Raw genomic sequence first — 19,900 nt, 5'->3', positions numbered from 1 at the left:
GTGGTTTGAAGTTGGTGTGCATCCGAAGGTCCCAGGAGCGAGACAAGCTCTGTGACTGAGTGGCAGGAACCAAAGACCCCTTCACTGAGGCTAGGGTTCCCACACCATAGATTGATATGTAGCACTATAATAAAGAGTAAATATTTTTCTGTACAAGATGTGTAATTCTCTATTCTTTTGTTATTTATTGAGGCAAACAGTACCTGTGAACCAGCCTTCTCCCCTCTCTTGAGTGAAGCCATACTGCTCTGCCGTTATTACTGAGAGGGAGTATGGATCTTTTGCTTGGAACCGTGTCTTTTGCTTGGAACTGTGCATAGATGGATTTTCACCCCTCTCCAGAGGACTGTGTTCATATCTATTAACAATTAATAAACCTGCTTAACCCACTGAGTCGTTTTGTAATCTTTTCAATCCACGGTTTCAAACTGCCAGAAAAGCTGTAGGATGTACCTGGTAGTCCTCAATTCATTCTTGGGCACTGGTTTCTGTCTCCAGTGATACTCCTAGACCTGGAACATAATTTGTGCTCCCCTACCAGAACCTCAGTGGACAAGTAGCTCCAGTCACCCAACTCCCCTCATTCTCTTGGCAGAGTAGAATGGGTAATTTCACCTGTCATACCACCCATGTCATAGCAGCTTCTAGAAACCGTTTCTTGATGTTCACCTCCATTTCAGAGCCATCGTGCGAAGCATTTTGAGTATGCAAATAAAATAAAACATGTTGTCATATAGGGAAGCGCTATTATATCCACAGCTGTGCCAGCCCAGTACCAATGGGTCTCAAGAATGCATCAGCCAGATGAGCATTTTGCCTACATTCAGGATGGCCACTGTGGTGCAGGTGACATACTTGTAATTGTTCAACTTGCCACTATGCAACAAGCACCCTCAATATTGTGCTGGGTTTAAATAAACCAAGAAAATAAATACCCTTCTACTATGTAATGTAAGAGTAGCATATGTCATTTCAGTTAACAAGTTGCCTATGACAAAGTACCACCTAATAGTCTTCCCTGGAAGTTTACCTCGAGTTCAGAGCCTCAGATTAAAGTATTGTAGGTGAGCAAATTAGGTAACTCCCCTCAGGCTCAACTGGAAGGAAGACATCCGTGATGGGCTCCCTTACACCTTAATCATAAAAGCGTTCTCCAAAGTTACATGACGTTAATCGGCATTGCAGGTCCCGTAGTTGACCAACTGAAGGCAATGATGCCACTGCTAAATCAGGAAAGGGAGACATTTAACAGTGTGCTCTTGAGTATTCAGTCTACTAGGAGAGAATTTGTGAGTCCAACTGGTGTGGGAGTTAACAAGACTTTTATCTTGGTATTAGGTAACCCACCTTTTAATAAAGGTCTATACTGCACAAGGTGGTAGAGTGACTGAGCAGCCAGGCTTATCTTAAGAGGGGTAATGTGAGCTGTAGAGCTGTAGAATGAAATAGTAAATACAGGTATCCAAGTAAACAATTAAACCCTTAAAGCTATAGTATAAATGTTTATTTATATATACACCCAAGGATAATTCGAGAAAATCTTTAAAAAGCAGCAACTAATAGTAACCTTAATCCCAAAGTTAGGATTCACTTCAACAAGAGTAGGTGAGTACACTTTTCTTATGTTTTACATATTCCAGCACACCGATTGATGTAATTTGTCATCCGTAGTCACTTATTTTTGATCACCATTAAAATATTGAGTTTTAAGGACAGAAAAGTTAGTCAGATCAGAACATACTTTGTAAGTAGTAAAACAGTTAGATTCTCCCAGAAGGATGTAGGCAGTCTTTTATATCCCAGCAATAATGGTGTTCAACAATTAAAACCTGAAAGAAAACAAGCACCGCCAAAGCCAATAGGTTCAGAAGGAGGCCTTTCGGGAGCTAGGACAGCCAAAGTCAATGGGCCACTTTAAAGTTCTGATGCACTCTTCATAGAAAATGTTTTAACATAGTCAGTAGTTCAGTAGAAAATGACAGAAGCTCAAGAGGAGCCACCTTGAAGAAGCACAAGCTGGGAGGCCAGTGCGTATGAGTTGATTTTAACTCAAAAGGGTTTAAAATAGTACTCCCTAGCTACAAAGCACCACACCTGGCAAAAGGTAGATGTACCACCCCACATCCCTCAGTACCCTAGAAATGAAGAATTGGTTCCAGCTGGATGCCTACCTGTTGCAGTGTAGCAGACCCTTGTTCCTGGTCCTTGGTCATGGTGACGAAAGGGAGGACGTCTGGCGGGCTCCTGCAGCAGCACTCGAGAGCGGGACTCAGCACCAATGGATTCTCCTTGATTCAGATGCTCCCTAGGCATTGGAATTCTGCAGCCTTGGAAATTCACAGCAAGTCAGGGGTTGTGCCAAAATGAAGCTCATCTCAAGGCTAGTTGGTCCCACCAGCCCAAGGGAGGAAGTCAAAAACAGGGTCGGCACAGATGCAGGGCTTCATCGGGCACTTTGCGGTCCAGGAGGGTGCTGCAGGTGTCTCTTCACATCTTCGTCAGATGTTGTCCTCCAGTGGTCGACTCTGCCTCAAGTCCCAAAAACCTCACATTTCAAGCAAGTTCTTATTCATTCATTCACAGCCCTAGGCTGTCAATCACCTCCCGGACAGCCAGCCGGCCAGTCAGAAAAGCTCCAGGACCCTCCCTCACTTCCTGCCTTTCCAGACACACTGGAGCCTGGGCGGGCTTCAGGGCTGTCCTCCAAAGGCAAAATGCACAAAGGACTCAAACCCGATTCAAACAAAGAGCCCAGAAGGAACTAACTGACAAGATATTGTGAAAAAAGAAGATGCGGGACATTTGGGGAAAATGGTCACCCTTGGGTGCTGTACTGCAGCTGAGAAATCATCCTGCAGATACACAGTACCTTTAAATGGAGAAGACGCTGTAGCTGAGGCGGACGTTCCTGGTAGTTCCTGCAGGCTCCTGAAGCGACTGTCAGACTGACACGAAGTAGGAAGACTGGAGGGTCCTGCACTACCCAGGGAAGAAACCAGCAGCAGAGCAAAACAATGAATAAAAGAAACCTATGCCACCAGCCATTTAACTTAGTGTGACAGAATGTTGCATGAGAAGTGGGATAAGGAGTTACTATGTAACCCCCCAGCACTCCACATAGGGTCCATTGCCACGGGGAGCACCGTTGCGGCGGGCTCCTCGGCGGCCAGAGCATGATCAACTTCTTCAGCCTCCGTCCCCAGCGACCTATTCCGCCCCCTCCTCGGCTACCTCCTAGAGACCTCTCGGTGGGCATTCTATCGGCACTGCATACGCTGGTCTTCGAGATGCACACCAGGATGCCTATCGCAGCGGCGTCCCCAACCACAGCGACAACCGACCCCCCCCCCCCCCCCCAGCAACGAGGGAGCCTCTGGCCAAGAAGAGAGTTCACCCTCCACTTCCTTGCCACCCTTTGCCCCTGTTACCCCTCTCTAGTCCCCCGAGGGGTGAGACAGAACCGGACACGGCGACAACGGGCACGGATGACGACGGCAGGCTAGGGGACCTCCTGTCTCTGCCTCCCAGATCTTCCCCGCCGGACATGATAGGCTCGTTCCACTCGATCTCCAGAGCGTCAAAACTTTTGGAGTGTGGCTGCGAGTGTGCAGTCTCTGGCAGTCACTCTACTGTTTCTACTGTTGCTGTGGGTGGTGCTACTACCCTCCTGTACCTACAAGAACCCTTCAGTCCGTGGAGCGGACCGCGGAGTGTGGCTGCGAGTGTGGCTGCGAGTGTGCAGTCTCTGGCAGTCACTGTACTGTTTCTACTGTTCCTGTGGGTGGTGCTACTACCCTCCTGTACCTACTAGAACCCTTCAGTCCGCGGAGCGGACCGCGGAGTGTGGCTGCAAGTGTGGCTGCGAGTGTGCAGTCCCTGGCAGTCTGTGCATGGCTGCCATGGCGGCCGTTTCTGAAACTTTGCCACTTTTGGACATTGCCTCTGTTACCGTGTCAGACTCTACGGATCTTGAGGAGGGCCGTTTGCTTAGAAGCGCACGGCCCCGAATTGCACAAAAACACCACCTTCACCCTCGAGACGTTTCGAGCCTCTTAACCTCGGATTCATCACATTGCCAATTACAATCTCAAGTCCCCCCTCGGCGGCGGGCCGAAAGCAAAGAAAACAAAGATCCAGCCGCAAGAAAAATCCCCGCCATAATGGCGCGAGGAAGTCAGGCTGACACAGAAATTCAGCGCGATGAAACGCAGTGCGTCGCAGCTCCTCACTCACCTCTTGGTCCTGTGGCGCAGCGACTCCCGTTGTCACTTCTGCAGCCGCGGATTCCTCCCTCACAGCTCCGAGCCTGGGATGCCTCTGGAGGGAGGACCGAGGCCCGTGAGCAGAGGGGGGGCCCGCAAAGTGCTCTTCAGCCGCCCGCAAATCAGATCCCATTCAGGGGGAGGAGCCTGAAGACGCCAAGGAGGTGGCTCCCGCTGAAGCATCGAGCGTGCAGAGCAGTGGGGGGAGGGGACTCCTTCTCCCGCCCCCGGCAAAGCAAACGCCACCATCGTCCCTCCTCGTGCGTCTGAATAAGTCCCCTCTGGGTCAGAGGGAAAACAGAGAACTGAGAACTGAATCAAGTCCTCAAATTATTGTCGCCAACACTCTGATACAAATTGAGGCGCAGGTCCACTTGGGCTCGGACTTACCAGCCCCTATTCTCCTGGAGGAAACCTACACCCGCTCTCCGGCGGACCGGAGGGGCGCGGGATCTCAAATTGTCAAACCACTTGATCACACTTCATTTCCGCTTGCGGAGACGAGCCCTTCCTCCCGCACAGAAACTTTAAATCCAAAAAAACGTCGCTGGAAGGAGGTGGAGGCATCTGATTCCAGAAAACCTCTTCTTCTTAGAAGAAAAAAAATCTTTACAAGTCTAGCGTCGAACATAACTAAAACCAGCTTCCATTCCGTAAAAAAACCATGGAATCCTGAGTCCATAAAGCCCTCAGTGGCAAGTCTAGTTACAGACTTTTTCCACGCCTTCGCTCCGGATTCGCGGAGCAGACAAGTAGACCTCATCGATGAGGAAATTCTGGAGGCAGTTAAAACGTATCTACCCCCAGAAAAAACAAGGAAAAGGTCCCCGGCGCCAGATCAGCTGCCAAAAATGAAAGACGCCTCAAAGCCGCAAATGGCTCAAATCTCTCCAACTCGGCTGCCGCAGGCTCAATCCCCGAAGGCACCTTCTCTCGACCTGCCTGGCAGAGTCCTATCAGCTGAACCAAGCGATAAGGGCGCAGTCGCCCAAACTACACCGACAAATTATAGTGAAAAGTCTTCTTTGGTCCTCGCGGGAAAACCAGTCCTGGTCAACCAAACAAATACACCTGGCACGGTACATTGTTCTACTCATTCAAACAAGCAGACTAACAAGGACCCGCCGGGACGCTCAAGCACAGGTCGGCCCCATTCCATTCACCCTTCAACTCCCTCAGACCAAAGGGTGGTGGCACCTCCAAAGGCTCGGATGCTTGAAACTACACCGCAAGCGCTATGCCAAGCATCTGCTGACATAAGGCAGCAATCCCGTCTGTATCAGGACAGCCTGTTGGCCGATCTTCAAAATAAACCGACTCACTCGGACAGAATCAGACGTGGATCCTTAGAGCTAGCATCCTCTCCTGTAGTAAGAAGACTTTTAAATGAGAGTCAAACAATAACTCCAAACCCGAAAAGCCTCACGCATCAACCAGTACACCAATCGGACTGTCCTTCACAAAACAAGAGGGACATTCTATCAATTATGTCAGCGGTCACCATAGCGCTAAATCCGTTTATTAAACTCTACGAGGGGATAAATGAGTCCTTAAAAGACCATACCTCGATTCAAGCGAGGATGTATACAAAATTAACCTTTCTAGAAGGCTATATTACCGCCCTCGATGGCAAATTGTCAAGCTTAAAATCGGACGAGGTTAAAGGAAATAAAGCTTTTGCGGAAGTCCACACAGATAATCAGATGGAAGTCGGGGCGGGTGGTCAAAATATGCTGGCACAACCTCCTACCATAGCCTCCACCTCGGCTATTCAAAGGCCTACCACTGCGGCTGCAAATAGATCAACACCGGAAGAAGTAATTGACATCACAGATGAACCACCGTCACTGCCTCCTCCCCAACATTTTCTGGGGGGAACAGAGGAACGTGCATACTCGATGTTCTCTTCAACGAGACCAGACCTCCACCCACAAAGAGGTGTGGTCCAAAAAAAAAACAAAAATAAAAACAAGCTACTCCTTGGATCTCTACCCCAATTCTAAGAACTGAGGCAACTGAAAGTACGGCTCAAATTTCGGTTCTCCCACCGGCCACACAAAACTTGAACAAAGCCTCACCCCTTTCAACGGAGGAATTTCTGGCAGAGGCGGACATGATGAACCTCTCTCAGCATCTTGATGATCCCCAAGCCCAGCAACAACTGAAGGAAGGAAAGAAAGCACGGGGGCTTCGCGCTGCTGCTTCGCCAGTGGTTCCCGGCGCTTTGGCTGACTTGAAAATTACTGAAGATTTATCAGAAGAACAATCATCACCAAAGTTCAGCACCATGGAAGATCGCAGGAAGAAAATACACCAGGGGTCCAGACATAAGCTCCCTAGTTCCCCTAACTTTCGAGTTGTCATTTGCGTCCCCCGGGGACCAAGAGCGCACAAGGCGGATCCCCGGCATACAACAAGCGCGAGAGAAGGTTGGCGCTTCGGTTTCCAACAGGTACTCCAAGTCACAAAGTACCAAACATTCGGGTGGAAAAACAAACGATCGAGGGAAACACCCAAAATCCCACTTTTCTTCACAAACTGAACAATACCGAAAAGCCAATTCATACGTAAGAGCGTCTCCTATTAAGCTGGCCCAGCATCCCGAAAACAAAGATGACATAATCCTAAATAGAAGAGGATTACTTGAATTGTTCAGCCTCGTACCAGCTCTACGTGGGATCAAATTGTCAGACCTACAGTTAGTGGACCCTTACCACTCAAACTTCCGAGCAAAAGCTTATATTTACCTTGCCTCAACGAGTGCAAAAAAGGAAATCGTTCGAGCTGAAGAGGATTTGGCATTCCTTGGTTTCACTTTGGAAAATCAAAATCAGAAATCTCACTCTCACCAGTCAGGAAACCGAGGGTGCAATTTGAGAGGCAACGTCAAAGGTCATGATAATGAAAACAGGAGTGAAAGGAAAAGTCACTCCGATCCCAAGCAAGTTTCTGAAAGCCACAACCAGAAGCCCTCAGCTTCCATCAACGCGACCTCAAACCGAAAAACTGCCCCGCAGGGTTTAAAGAAAACCTTTGACTGCAGGGGGCCTTACTCGGCTAAAACGAAAGTTGCAAAGGTGACAACTATACCCGATACTTCCACTGTTCCGAGCAACGCCGCCCACTGTTTAGCTAACAAAGACCTTTCGGACAGCATCAAACAGTCAAAAGACAAACTTCAGAGTTTGTGGGCCTGGCTCCCAAAGGCTCTCACACTCAAGAAAAAATAGCAATGCGCAGGTCGGCCAAGAGGGCTTTCGGCCACTTCGACCGCCAACCCAACTCCACCCCCCCCCCCCCTTCGTCTCTGCTCTTGGAACACCCGTGGTCATTTGCACCTAACAACGCCGGGCGACGCAAACCTGGCTGCTTTTGATATTTCGATATCATTTGCCTACAAGAGACATGGCTCGAGAAATCGCCTGCTATGGACGGCTACGACGTCATTTTGGCACCAGCAAATAAAGGATTAATGGGCCGCCCGACATCGGGTCTTCTCATCGCCTACCGGCAGGGGAGGGGTCTGAAGTTCAAGGCCACTCTCTTTTCCAACCTTTCAATTCTGGCAGTACTATTTGATTGGGAGAATCAACCAAATTGCGGGCCCTCTCAAACCGCAATTATTAACACCTACTGGAACCCAGCAGCCATAAACCAACAGTCCTACTTAGCGACGATGGAAAATGTAGTAGATGAAATCCAAGCTTCCAACCAGGTCCCTTCGATCATCATTTGCGGCGACCTGAACGCCCACTGCTCGGACCACCGCACAAAGTTGGGCAAATCTTCTTCTTCGAATCCCGCCGCAAAAAGAGGGAGCCTGTGGTCAACACTGATGGCATCAAGAAAAATGGAAAATTTGGATTCAGTTTTCCCCAACGCTGATGGTTCACCCACTTGGGAGCAAGGTGCTCACCACGCCACTATTGACTACATTTTTGCCTCGCGCTACCTTCTTTCAAAGGTAAAAGATTTCGAGGTTCGCAAAACCAAAGCGAGCGATCATAACCAGCTCACCATGTCTCTGCAATCCCATTTTAATCCACCGGCACCGTATGTGGTAGGGGTTGACTCAAATTCACGAGGCAATCGCTTGAATCTGACAACAAAATCAGTCTTAGATCTGTCTGCAAAATATGCGTTGGGGTTACGTTCTGGCGGAAAAGATTCTTTGGACTACGTACCTCTTCTACTACAATACAGGGCCAAATCAAAAACGTCGGCCCCATCACTTACTGTTCCGAGACATTCCTTTGATGCAACACTGGTAGCAAAGAGACGCGAACTGCGCAGGCTGAAACGGTTGCTTGGGACCCTTCCACAAAATCAAGACCAACTAAAGTCAGAAATAAAGGCCTACAAAAACTGGGCAAAAAACCATCGCCACAACTTGTACCGGCAGGATGCTGAATCCATGCTAAAAGCACTTTGCGGAAACAAAGCAAAAGATTTCTGGTCTCTGCTAAAAACGTCAACACCTTCTCTAAACAACACGACCATCAACGCCACGGCGGAAGCAAAATGGATCAGTCACTTCTCGTCCCTCTTTCAAGCTCCACTCACCACAGGCTTGCCTGATTCTAAATCGAAAAATGAAAATTGGCTGAAATTGGACGACCTGGCGGAAATCAGAGATCAAATTAAAAAGCTGAAGAACTCCAGAGCAACGGGTCCGGATGGAATTTCAAACATAGACTTGAAAAAAAACGCAGACGAATGGGCACCATTTATCCTGTCTATCTTCGCGCAGTGTGCCGCCCAGAAATCGCTCCCTCCATCGTGGACAAGGGCGGTTATTGTCCCAATTTACAAGAAAGGTGACATCACCGATCCACTAAATTACCGCCCTATAGCCCTTTTGGACTGCATTGGGAAAGTCTACGGGAGCCTTCTTTTGAAAAAGATTTGATGTCTGGTCAAAGTCGGCCCCCTGCAATGACAGGTTCCAAACAGGCTTTAAAAGAAATATGGGAACAGCGGCAAACATACTTACCATTAGCGTACTGAAAAGCAAGGTCTTGGAGGGCAAAACAAGGATCTTTGTGGCCTTTGTCGACCTCTCCCAAGCCTTTGACTTGGTTGACAGGCAGCACCTCTGGCACAAACTCGAAGGCTGGGGGTGCCCCCAGGAGATTCTGCAACCAATCAAGGCTCTCCACTCAGAAACCACCCTCCGGGTCCGATTGTCACAATTGGGCAACTTGTCACCTGAAATCCAGACGGGTCGAGGGGTGAAACAAGGTTGCCCCCTAGCTCCAGCACTGTTTCTTGCCTATATTGGCGACTATGGCATCGCAGAAGATCCGTCAAGGACTTTTCCGCCATCCCTGGCCACAGCAAAAATAAGCCACCTATTGTATGCTGATGACCTCATCCTACTCGACCAGACCCAGATTGGCCTCCAGAGGCAAATATCAAACCTCCTGCGTTACATGTCTGAGAACAACCTAAAAATAAACAAACAAAACTAAAATCATGTCTCTGGAGTTCCGGCCAGAAAAAAAACGCAGAAAATTTTAAATGGTACCTGGAAGAATATGCGATCAAGGTATTTGTATACTGTGACTTTCTCGGAGTCCTGATGGACAGCACCAAACACGAAAGCTCAATGCAGGCCAACCTTCAATTTAGAATAAAGAAGTTGACATCCCAAGGTAAGGCGATTGACACAAAATCCGGTAAATTCTCTTGTATCCCTGTGATCGAATTCTACAGAAAGAAAGTCATCCCCTCCATCACTTACGGAGCAGAAGCCATGCCTCTGATTCCAAGTAAAATCTGGCAAAAACTTGAAAGTGTGTTCTGGAAAGGGGTCTTGTCCCTTCCAAAATCAACGCCCATAGCTGCTATCCGGAGAGAACTGAGCCTAGTGTCTCTAAAGACAATAGTTGACATTAGTTCCCTGAGGCTGTACCGAAAATGCATCATGGATGGGAGTGATGATATTTTTGGTCTCCTAAACAAAATTCTGGCAAGGTGCAAATGCTGGTAGTATGGAAAGAAGCAAACTCGGCTTTACTCAACTCAGTCGTTTGCTCGGAAGCCGACCTCACATCCAACTAGAGTGTTCAAAAAATTGAAAGAGCTTGACTGGATTCAAACCCAGGAGTCCGCTTCAAACAACAAACTTCTCCAGCACTTGCCTCCAACATTCCGTAAGCTCAATGAGCCAATGAAGTACCTTCAAAAATTCCCCAATAGGGGGGCTCGGAATGCTCTTCTAAGGATAAGGATGACTTTGGTGGCCACAAACGAAATTCGCAAGATCAGAGGTTTATCTGATACGAGCGCCTGTCGCTTATGTGAAAATAAAACCGAATCCATCAGACATTTGCTTCTGTCATGCCCGAAAAACCAGAACCTGAGAGGGGCTTACTTGAATCATCTAATAGTGGACGATCAAGGGTGGGACGACGATACCTGGTGGAATAGACTGATCAGCGGAGACAGAATAACCTGGCTCCTGGCAACCGTGAAAATATTGGAACACACAATGAAAATGACAACAGCCACAGGGTCCCACCCTGGCTAGTTACCGTGCAATTTACTGCTTCGGTTCTTTTTCTAAAATTCTTTTGAATATACACAAATAAAAAAAAAAAATTTAAAAAAAAAACTTTTTCAACTTGCTCCAGAGGAGAAGGAGGGCTTCTTATATCGGCACTGTGAGGCGAAGAGAAAGACCATCCTCTCGGTCCCGCTCCTGGATGACATTTGGGACAAAGGTTTGTCTCTCAGGAAGAACCCTTCTAGAGCCCCGGCGATGTACAGGGTGCCGGACTCTGTGCCCAAGTGCTTGCGGGCACAGCCTTCACCGGACTCTGTAGTGTCCGCGGCGACCAAGAAGTCTTCGGGTGGTTCTGCCTCAGTGCCTTCGTCCCCCACCAGACAGCGAGGGCAAGAAGTTAGATGCCATGGGACGACGGATCATCTGTTCTTCCGCGACTACCATCAAGGCTGCCAATGCCCTCGCCGTCATGGCTTGCTATGACCGGGAGTTGTGGTTCAAGATCGCTCCCATCCTGGACTTCCTTCCCGACGACAAGAGGTCGGAAGCGTTGGAAATTCTGCAGGAAGGGGAGATGGCGTCGAACCACAGCATCGCGGTGGCCATGGACATTGCAGACACGGGGTTCCGCCAGATGGGCAACAGCGTTTACCTTCATCGTCGTGGCTGGCTCAAGGCCACCAACTTCCATCAGGATGGTCAGTCGAAGGTGCTGGACATGCCCTTCGACAGGGACAATTTGTTTGGGAAGGCTGTGGATGAATCTCTCTAAGCCATAAAGACGGACACGTAGACGGCGCATGCTTTCGGCACTCTTCAACAGCGAAGGCCTTCCTTTCAGTCCTCGGGCAGCAAGTCCAAAGGATCCTCCAAAGGTTTGGGCGGGGGCTCCTTTTCTTACCGCCAACCCTCCCGCTCTTCGACCCAGGAGACCAACAGGGGCCGCTACAAGGCCTTCGGAGGACGTCATCATCGCCAGAGTCCCCAAAGCGGCCCTTCAACGTCCAAGCATGATTGAACCGACTGTGGTGTCGGGCCCCTTCCCGTGCACCCAAGTGGGAGGCCGGTTGGCGAACTTCATCAGCATGTGAAATACCATCTCCACCAACCGTTGGGTGCTGGACACTCTCGCCCATTGACACACCCTAGAATTTCAATGGAATTGTCCCCGAATACCACAGGTGGCTCGACAGGAAAACCACGTCCCTCAGCTGCTGCTGGAGATGTGGGCCATGTTAAGGAAAGGCGCGATAGAGCTCGTCCCAAAGAGGCTCTGGGGCTCCCGAGTGTACTCAAGGTACTTTCTCATGAGAAAGAAGACCGGATGCTGGAGGCTCATCCTCGACCTGCGTCGACTAAACAAATGCATAAAGTCCCAAAAATTCCAGATGGTCCGTCTTCAGCACGTGCTCGGACAGCTAGAAGAGTGGGACACCTGTCGTTGCTGGATTTGGAGGATGCGTACTTCCACATACCCATTCACAAGGGGCACCTGCAAGTTTCATTGTTTTGTGGTTCAAGGGAAGCACGACCAATTCAAGGCCCTTCCCTTCGGATTGAAGTCAGCGCCAAGTGTCTTCACCAAGTGCCTGGTGCCAGTGGTGACGCAGCTGCGCCTGCGGGAGATCCACATCTACCCTTATTTGGACGACTGGCTCATCCTGGTCAGATCAAAAGACATCGCCATCGACCACACGGCGAGGACCGTTCGCCTACTAACAGATCTGGGGTTCTCGGTGAGCTATGCAAAGTCCTGCTTGACTCCATCGCAGGACGCGCTGTTTCTGGGATCCCAACTCAACAGTGTCGTACCTGGCGTCTCCGTCGAGAGCTTCCGTTGAGCAATACGGTGGTGGGGAGTTCGCTCACATCTATCCGGAGGCGTGAATTTCCAGATCCCATCGCACCACGAGACGGTCACTACGGACGCCTCTCTGGAAGGATGGGGAGCTCACACCAGAAGTCTCCACGCAAGAGGCCTGTGGCTACCGGAGGAGAAGACGTTGCACTTCAATGTGTTGTAGCTGTGGGCAGTGTTTTGGGCCCTCATGTCTTTCCTTTGTCTCTCAAGGGCAAGCTGGTGCGGGTCTTGAGACAATACCACCATGATGTTTTACCTCAGGAAGCAGGCGGGCACCAGATCCCCGGCACTCTCCAAAGAAGCACAGGACCTGTGGCACTGGGCTGTCACGCAGGGGATGTTCGTCATCCCGTTTCACCTGGCAGGAGTGAAGAACACTGTTGCTGACTCCCGCAGCAGGGCACTGCACTCTTGCCGCGAGTGGGAGCTTCGACAGGACCAAGTGAATCACCTGTTCCACAGATGGGGCAATCCCCAGATCGATCTATTTGCGACAGCGACGAACACCAAGTGCCGGAGGTTCGCCAGCAGGTTTCCCCAGCTGGGGGACGCATTCTCATTCCCATGGGACGACCTGTTTCTATATGCATTCCCTCCATTGCCGTTGCTTCTAGTCAATCAACTCAGACGGTCCCGGTGCAGGGTAATCCTTGTCGCAACGGCGTGGATGAGGCAGATCGGGTATCCAAACCTTCTCGACATGTCGGCGTCCCCTTCAGTCAAGCTTCCGGTGGTCGCAGATCTTCTCGCCAGGGAGGGAGGCGCAATTCTGCACTACAACCCAGGATCGCTGAACCTGAAGGCCTGGCTCCTGCAGCATTAGAGTTTGGGGGTTACGATCTGCCGGTGGACTGCAAGGAGGTACTTGCCAAGGCCAGAGCATCGTCTACTCTTAAATGCTACGGACATAAATGGAAGAGGTTCGCCATTTGGTGCTGTTCACAGAAGATCGACCCTCTACTAGTCACAGCTCCGCAGGTGTTGCTGTATTTGCTGGCATTGGCCAAAGCAGGACTGGCCCATGCATCCATCAAGGTTCATCTGGCGGCTATCTCCCGCTACACCAGAGCTCCGGGACGGTTGTCATTATGGTCACACCGTCTGGTTAAGGAGTTTGTCAAAGGCCTGTTCCGTTTGTTCCTGCCGGTGAAGGCTCCAGCCCCGGCGTGAGAACTCAAATGTGGTACTGACTAGGCTCATGGGCCCTCCATTCGAACCTATGGAGACAGTTCCACTGAATTTCTTGTCGAGGAAGACCGTGTTCCTCGTGGCCATCACCTCTGCACGACGGGTGGGTGAGATCCAGGCCCTCTCATGTAAACCACCTTACTTGCCTTTCCACAAGACGAGGGTGGTGCTGCAGATGCACCCCTCCTTCATGTCAAGGTGTGGTCGGACTTTCATCGAAACGAGCCCTTGGTGTTGCCTGTGTTTTTTTCCGTCATCGGCTGAAAGGACTTTGCACTTGATGGATGTGGCTAGAGCGCTGAGGTTCTATGTGGACCGCACAACAGGTTTCCAGAAGACGTTGCAACTCTTTGTAAACTTTGGCCTTGTGAACCATGGGAAGGCCCTCTCCAAGGCTTCCATTTTCAGGTGCCTCTCCGGCTGCATCACCTCACTGGTTGGCAAACCGACCGTTGCCTGGCCGTCCGAGAGCCCATTCGACCAGAGCGATCGGTACAACTACGGCATTCCTGTCTGGTGTGCCCCTGCTGGACATCTGCAGGGCTGCTACTTGGAGGTCGATGCACACCTTCACAAGATTCTACTGCATCAACAGGGATTCCAGGGAGAAGTCCAGAGTCGGCCAGGCAGTGCTGCACAACCTGTTCGCTTGAAGGTGAGCTTGGTGAGGAGGTAAGAGATGCTGATGTTGAGCCTTGCCACCTTTGTGGTCGTGCATGTGTGTACTGCTATGTATTCTTTATTCATGAGCATGTGATTGATACCAGACCACATGCTGGAGAAGGAACAAGTTACTTATCTGTAACGGTTGTTCTCCAGCATGGGTCTGGCATGGATTCACATGCGAACCCTCCCCCCTACCTCTCTGCTGCTCTTCTCTTGGTCCTACTGCCACTTTACATGCTACCAAATCTGAAGATGGCTGCCAGAGGAGGGGCTTGGGTGGAGGGCAGTTGTTGGCTGGGGGCAGTATGACCCCTAGAGCTCTGTGTTTGGTTGTTAGGAGAAAGACCGTTCAGGAGTGAAACTGAAACTGATTTTTTATTAACCGAGGATTCCCAGCCTGATGGGGAATATTCATGTGAATCCATGCCAGACCCATGCTGGAGAAAAGCAGTTACAGGTAAGTAACTTGTTCCTTTTGGTTTTTGTTGAATTACAAGCTCATTGGGAGAGAAAAGTGACCTGTGTTCATTATAAATGTTTGTAAAATGTTAACAATCCATTAATGAGGTAACCAAAACACTGGCTTCTCACATACCACCCATGGACCATTTCTTACACATTTTCTTTAGGTCCCTTGCAAATGAAGTTAATCTTTATAGTTGCCTGGTCGGGGGCGGGTGGGTATTGGATTTTCGTGGCACTGGAAAACCCCAGTAGGATTTCCTGAATAACATGTTCTTCTCGTGACTGAACCATTTGTCATGGTGTGAACAAAACTCATTTAAGTTTCTGAAAAGCCATTGGTTTTAGGCTAACTGGTCTAGTTGCATGCGTCTGGTTTTCAGAGACTGACTGAAGTTTCAACCTAATTTACTTAGACATACCTAGGTTCTGTTCCTCTACGTTCTCAGCCCAAGCCTTCTCTGCTGCTTCACCAATGGCCTGGATTTCATAGCCTGTAGCCATTTTTTATCGCCCCCCTTTTCGAGGCCATTAAAAACGTACATACGTTTCCCTGCACTTGGGCGATCTCAACGTCACTTGGCCTAGTAAGATCGTTGTCTCTGTCCTCCCTCTGTTCACCTTCCCTTGGCTCGTCGCGCCTTGAAACACTTGTGTATAGGTGAATTATAAATGCCATATCATATCATACATTGTGCTCTTAATCTGCTATGGGCTTTTGTCTTTTGCATAATTTTTTATTTTATTGTATTTAATATTAGATTTTTTGCTACTTATGTTTGTCTGAGTTTAGGTCATGTTGTGATATTATTTGATTTGCTTCATGCAATTACTTTCTTCTTCAGTGACTTGCTAAGTTTAGGTTAATGTGCTCTTTGTAAAACAGTTACATTCTGAATCTAGGAAAATGTATATCCAAGATTCCGGTGCATAAATAAACTTGTGGATAAGAAATGTTGGTTTTACTTTTAGGACTTTGTATATGTCACTCCAACCCCAATTCAAGCAGCTAGAGCCGGAAATGCTATCCATGCCATCCTCCTGTACAGGAAGAAACTTGACCGGGAGGAAATTAAACCGGTAGGTCCTGTGTCCACTAAACACTTACCACAAAAAAAACGAACATATTTGTGTGTTTAATGCGGGTTTCCCCTGTACTTAATCTGTATTCTCAGCACTTCACTCAGTATTTGTATTTTAACTGGTTAAGCTGATTTGGATTGGGCTATCCGATTTCTTGCCATTTCCTCAGTACTGTTTTTGGTAATGGAGTGAATGTGCTCTGTTTTGCAAATGTACTTTGGATATATCTACCAGCTATCACTGCGTGGATCGTTTTGTAGTGTAAATAATTAACTGCATTGTGATGAAATTGCACATGCCATTCATTAATTGTTAAACACGTCATCAGTGTGCATTGGCGTTTCCACCCGTTTCCCTTCATTGTAGGCCTTGGCTACTCCTTTGGAATGCATATACCAAACATTTGATGATACCATACTGAAATGCAGTGCTTTGAAACTAGATTGAGAGCGATTTATTTTTCAAAAGATGTTCATATAGAGTTTGCATTATTGTGTATGTTATTGTCTTGGAGTGATGCATGTTTAACCTCATTTCAGTTGAATACACTTGCCCCTGCCTCAGACTACCCGGAATATGTGCAGTCATGGTTATCTTGGGAAGGCAATAGGATTACATTCTTGAAAGTCTCTTAAAAATATCCTACCAGACTTGCATAGCATAATTGAAAGTGGACAGAACAGCCACTCTTTCTACTAAATGCCAGAATGTTTGCCAACCCAGTGAACTGCAATAGACTACACCCTGGAGGTCATTTTCCAGGACCTTGTACATTTCATGGAGGGGACCGGTTAGGTTTGCACTGATGTGCAAATAGGTCAGTTGCACTTAGAAGTACAAATAGTGTAAATGCCACCTTCTTTATACATATAGCGGACAACTTTTACAATGGATTCTCATGGAATTTGCCCGCTTTTTAGTTGTTGCATCTGCCCATCATGAAAATAACATGCTGGTGTAAATGCATGCCGATATGTACAGCAGAGTGGATGGGGATGTCAGAAATGGCAATTCCGTTCTGTGCCCCAACTCCGAATGTGCAGTAAGCTAAAAAGCATTTCTAAGCATTTGGCGCATGCCTTTTTCACTTTTTTTCTCTACCCCATTAAAAAAAATGGCCTGTTCTTTTTTTAGTACTCTTAGCAAATTCTGATTTCAGGCTGCATGACAGAGCTCTTACCGTTCGTTTTGTTGCATTTCTTAAATTCGCCTCTAAAAGGCGCCCCAAATTGCCGAACAGAAAGCTGCCAGCAACTCTTTAGTTTCATCTTATGTACTGCAGCAATGACGCTGAGTGCTGCTCCAGCTCCACCCTTCATGATAGCGACAACCGGATCATAGATGATTCTTCTCTGGCCTGCTTTATTTGTACCTGCATTGCTCCTACTTCAAGTCTTATGGTGTACCAAGTAGGCCAGGGTACGGGGTCGGTCAAAGGCAGCGGTGCAAGGCAAACGTTTTTATCATAAATGAAATTGTCATACTAATATGATCAATGACATACTAAGTTCTCATCAAGAGGAGTTAAGTTGGTGTAGAATGTAATAGTAAAGTTGTAATCAAGGCACTTTTCAATATTGAAATGCTGCTTAGCAGTAGTATCCAAGAATGTAGTAGTATCAGTTTCTTGTACAAAACATGAGCTGCACATTGTAATTCAAGGGAACATGAATTAGATTATTTTTTAAATGGCTGCATACTTTGATGTGCATTGTCGAGGCACGCATCCTTTAAAGATCAGACTTCTTTTTCCCTTAAATCACCAGACAGCAGCGTATGCCTTTCCTGTGTAGCAAATACTTCAACTGTATGGGTATGACCAGTTGAGTGTAAAGTTTGTTGTAAGGGAACTGGAGATGGAAGCAACTGTTGCTGCCTAGGGTTCCCACAGTAATCGTTTGCCTTCGGTGGGGTCTTAGATAGCCTATGGGATGATCTATAAAGGGGATTCATGAAAAGAAAAAAATGGGGATTTATTGAAAACATTTAAGATTGCTGAAATGCTAACATTGTTTTACTTGTGCTTAACCTGCATGTTATCGTGTTTTTCCCCGTCAACGTCTAAATGATCTCTCTAAATACTTAATTGCTGCACATGCTTATGGACAATTCTTGATGCACGGAGTAGATTCTGCTGTTGGGATCCACTGTTCCGCTTTGCTCATCTCAGTGGGAGAGAATGTTTAACAGCTCTCGTATTCCAGGAGAAGAAACAGGTAAGGGTGGCCAAAATTCCGTGGCCAGTACATCAGCAACCAACACATCTGTGGAATATTTCCTATGAGTTTGAGCCCAGTTTGTTCAGCAAATGACGCTTGCCATTTTGTTTCTTGCCTCCTTATTTAAATATACCTTTATTTACATGAGGACACTTATGTAAACAGATGGGCACTTTATTAAAAGAGAAACTAAATTATTGCTTGTACCACCAAATATTACATTTGCTTTTCTATTAGCCATCAAACTATTGAAGGACTGCTGCTGCAAGTCAAGATTCGAGGACAATGACATAAAATAGCTTGTATTCCCATCTATGCATTGCAATTTGGCCATTCTGGTTCACAAAAACACTCCAGCTAATCTCAGAATGTCCGTGGAATACGAACTGTATTTACCAATAGGCCAGTAGATGATTTTCTTAAAATGGTAACTGGAGCTACTTGATTGGTTATATTCCCACAGATAGTTGGTTTTTGAGTGCACTCTTTTATTGCCATATGAGTTCTGTATACTTTTGTGTGGTTTCATTTTTCAAGAGCCTCTCCTCCTATGATTTCCAAGGGTACTTGGGTTATTTTGTGTTCTCAATTAATACCTTTTCTTTTTTCTTTTAGCTTTGTGGCATTTTTTGTTTTGTTTTTTTGATACCTTATGTTTCCTTTCAGCTCATGGTTCAAAAAACCATTCCAATGTGTTCTGCTCAGTATGAACGTATGTTCAACACTAGTCGTATTCCTGGAATTGAGACAGGTACAGTTTGTATAGTCCTGTCCTTGATATTTTGGCCCATGTTTAATCCTAACGTGCACATAATGGGGGCGAAAACAATCTAGCCACTGAAATTGCATAACACAGCCTATTGCTTTCATGCACTGTGGAGTATTTGAACATTATATTTGTAAAGTATGTACGTAAAAGCTGCATTGTTTTGGTGTGTATAAAGTTACATTGCAAATACCCAAGGCCCAAATCTTAGAAAATTACTTCATACGCTGTTATGCAGCTGAAGCAGGGGCATAACAGAAGTGTCTGAAACATTGAGATGGTTAAGGTGCTTGTTTTAATAAGAATTAGCTAGATACTTAGCCCATAGGGGGAACAACAGATTTGCATTGATCACTGTAGACCAAGCACATGTCTGTGCCATAACCGTGGTTGTCCTTTCTTAAATGGTATCGCTGGCATAAAAAACTGTTTTGTAAACAACCTTCTTAATGTACATCACTTCTCATCCAACTTAATAAGAATTTGTATTGGATGGTGCAGTTTGTTTGTCGCAGAGCTTTTCACTCGTATGTTTTTGATATCTTATGCAGTATCTTAGTTTTTGATTTTTGGAGCATTGTCTTCTGTGATGTGTAGTCAAATCTTAGCTTGCCCAAATTTCCCAAACCACAGTTGAATTCTAAAACAAGACCGAACATGCTCAGAGTAGCTCTCTTGCAGTTATCTGAGACGTTTAGATTGTCTTCAACAAACAAAATGGAATTTGTATTTAGTGTGAAGAATGTTTTCTACTTTCCTAATTGGCTCAAGGCTCCATAGCATTCACTCAGCGGGATTTCTCTGTGCCTGGCTGTGAACATCACACTGTGTATGCACTCCCCTTTTCATTTTCAGTGTATGCATAGAATATGTCTTTACTTGCCT

General features: G+C 47.3%; 1 protein-coding gene across 5 annotated transcripts in view; it reads left to right on the top strand.

The window, feature by feature from the left end:
• The window catches only part of CPT1A (carnitine palmitoyltransferase 1A), a 634,145-nt gene that overhangs the window by 298,641 nt on the left and 315,604 nt on the right, over window positions 1-19,900 (top strand). For 3 of the 5 annotated variants that reach the window (XM_069624123.1, XM_069624121.1, XM_069624125.1), the window contains exons 8-9: window positions 15,920-16,027; window positions 18,159-18,246. In XM_069624123.1, coding sequence (XP_069480224.1) covers window positions 15,920-16,027; window positions 18,159-18,246 — 196 coding nt within the window. Of the gene's footprint in view, window positions 1-15,919; window positions 16,028-18,158; window positions 18,247-18,915; window positions 19,001-19,900 lie in introns of all 5 variants that reach the window. The other 2 variants (XM_069624124.1, XM_069624122.1) reach the window with 1 other exon arrangement.

Source organism: Ambystoma mexicanum, chromosome 11, assembly GCF_040938575.1.
Source record: "Ambystoma mexicanum isolate Mex_15411 chromosome 11, UKY_AmexF1_1, whole genome shotgun sequence".
Lineage (NCBI taxonomy): Eukaryota > Metazoa > Chordata > Amphibia > Caudata > Ambystomatidae > Ambystoma > Ambystoma mexicanum.
The sequence above is the reverse complement of the archived record's forward strand: the minus strand, read 5'-3'. Positions and strand labels throughout refer to the sequence as shown.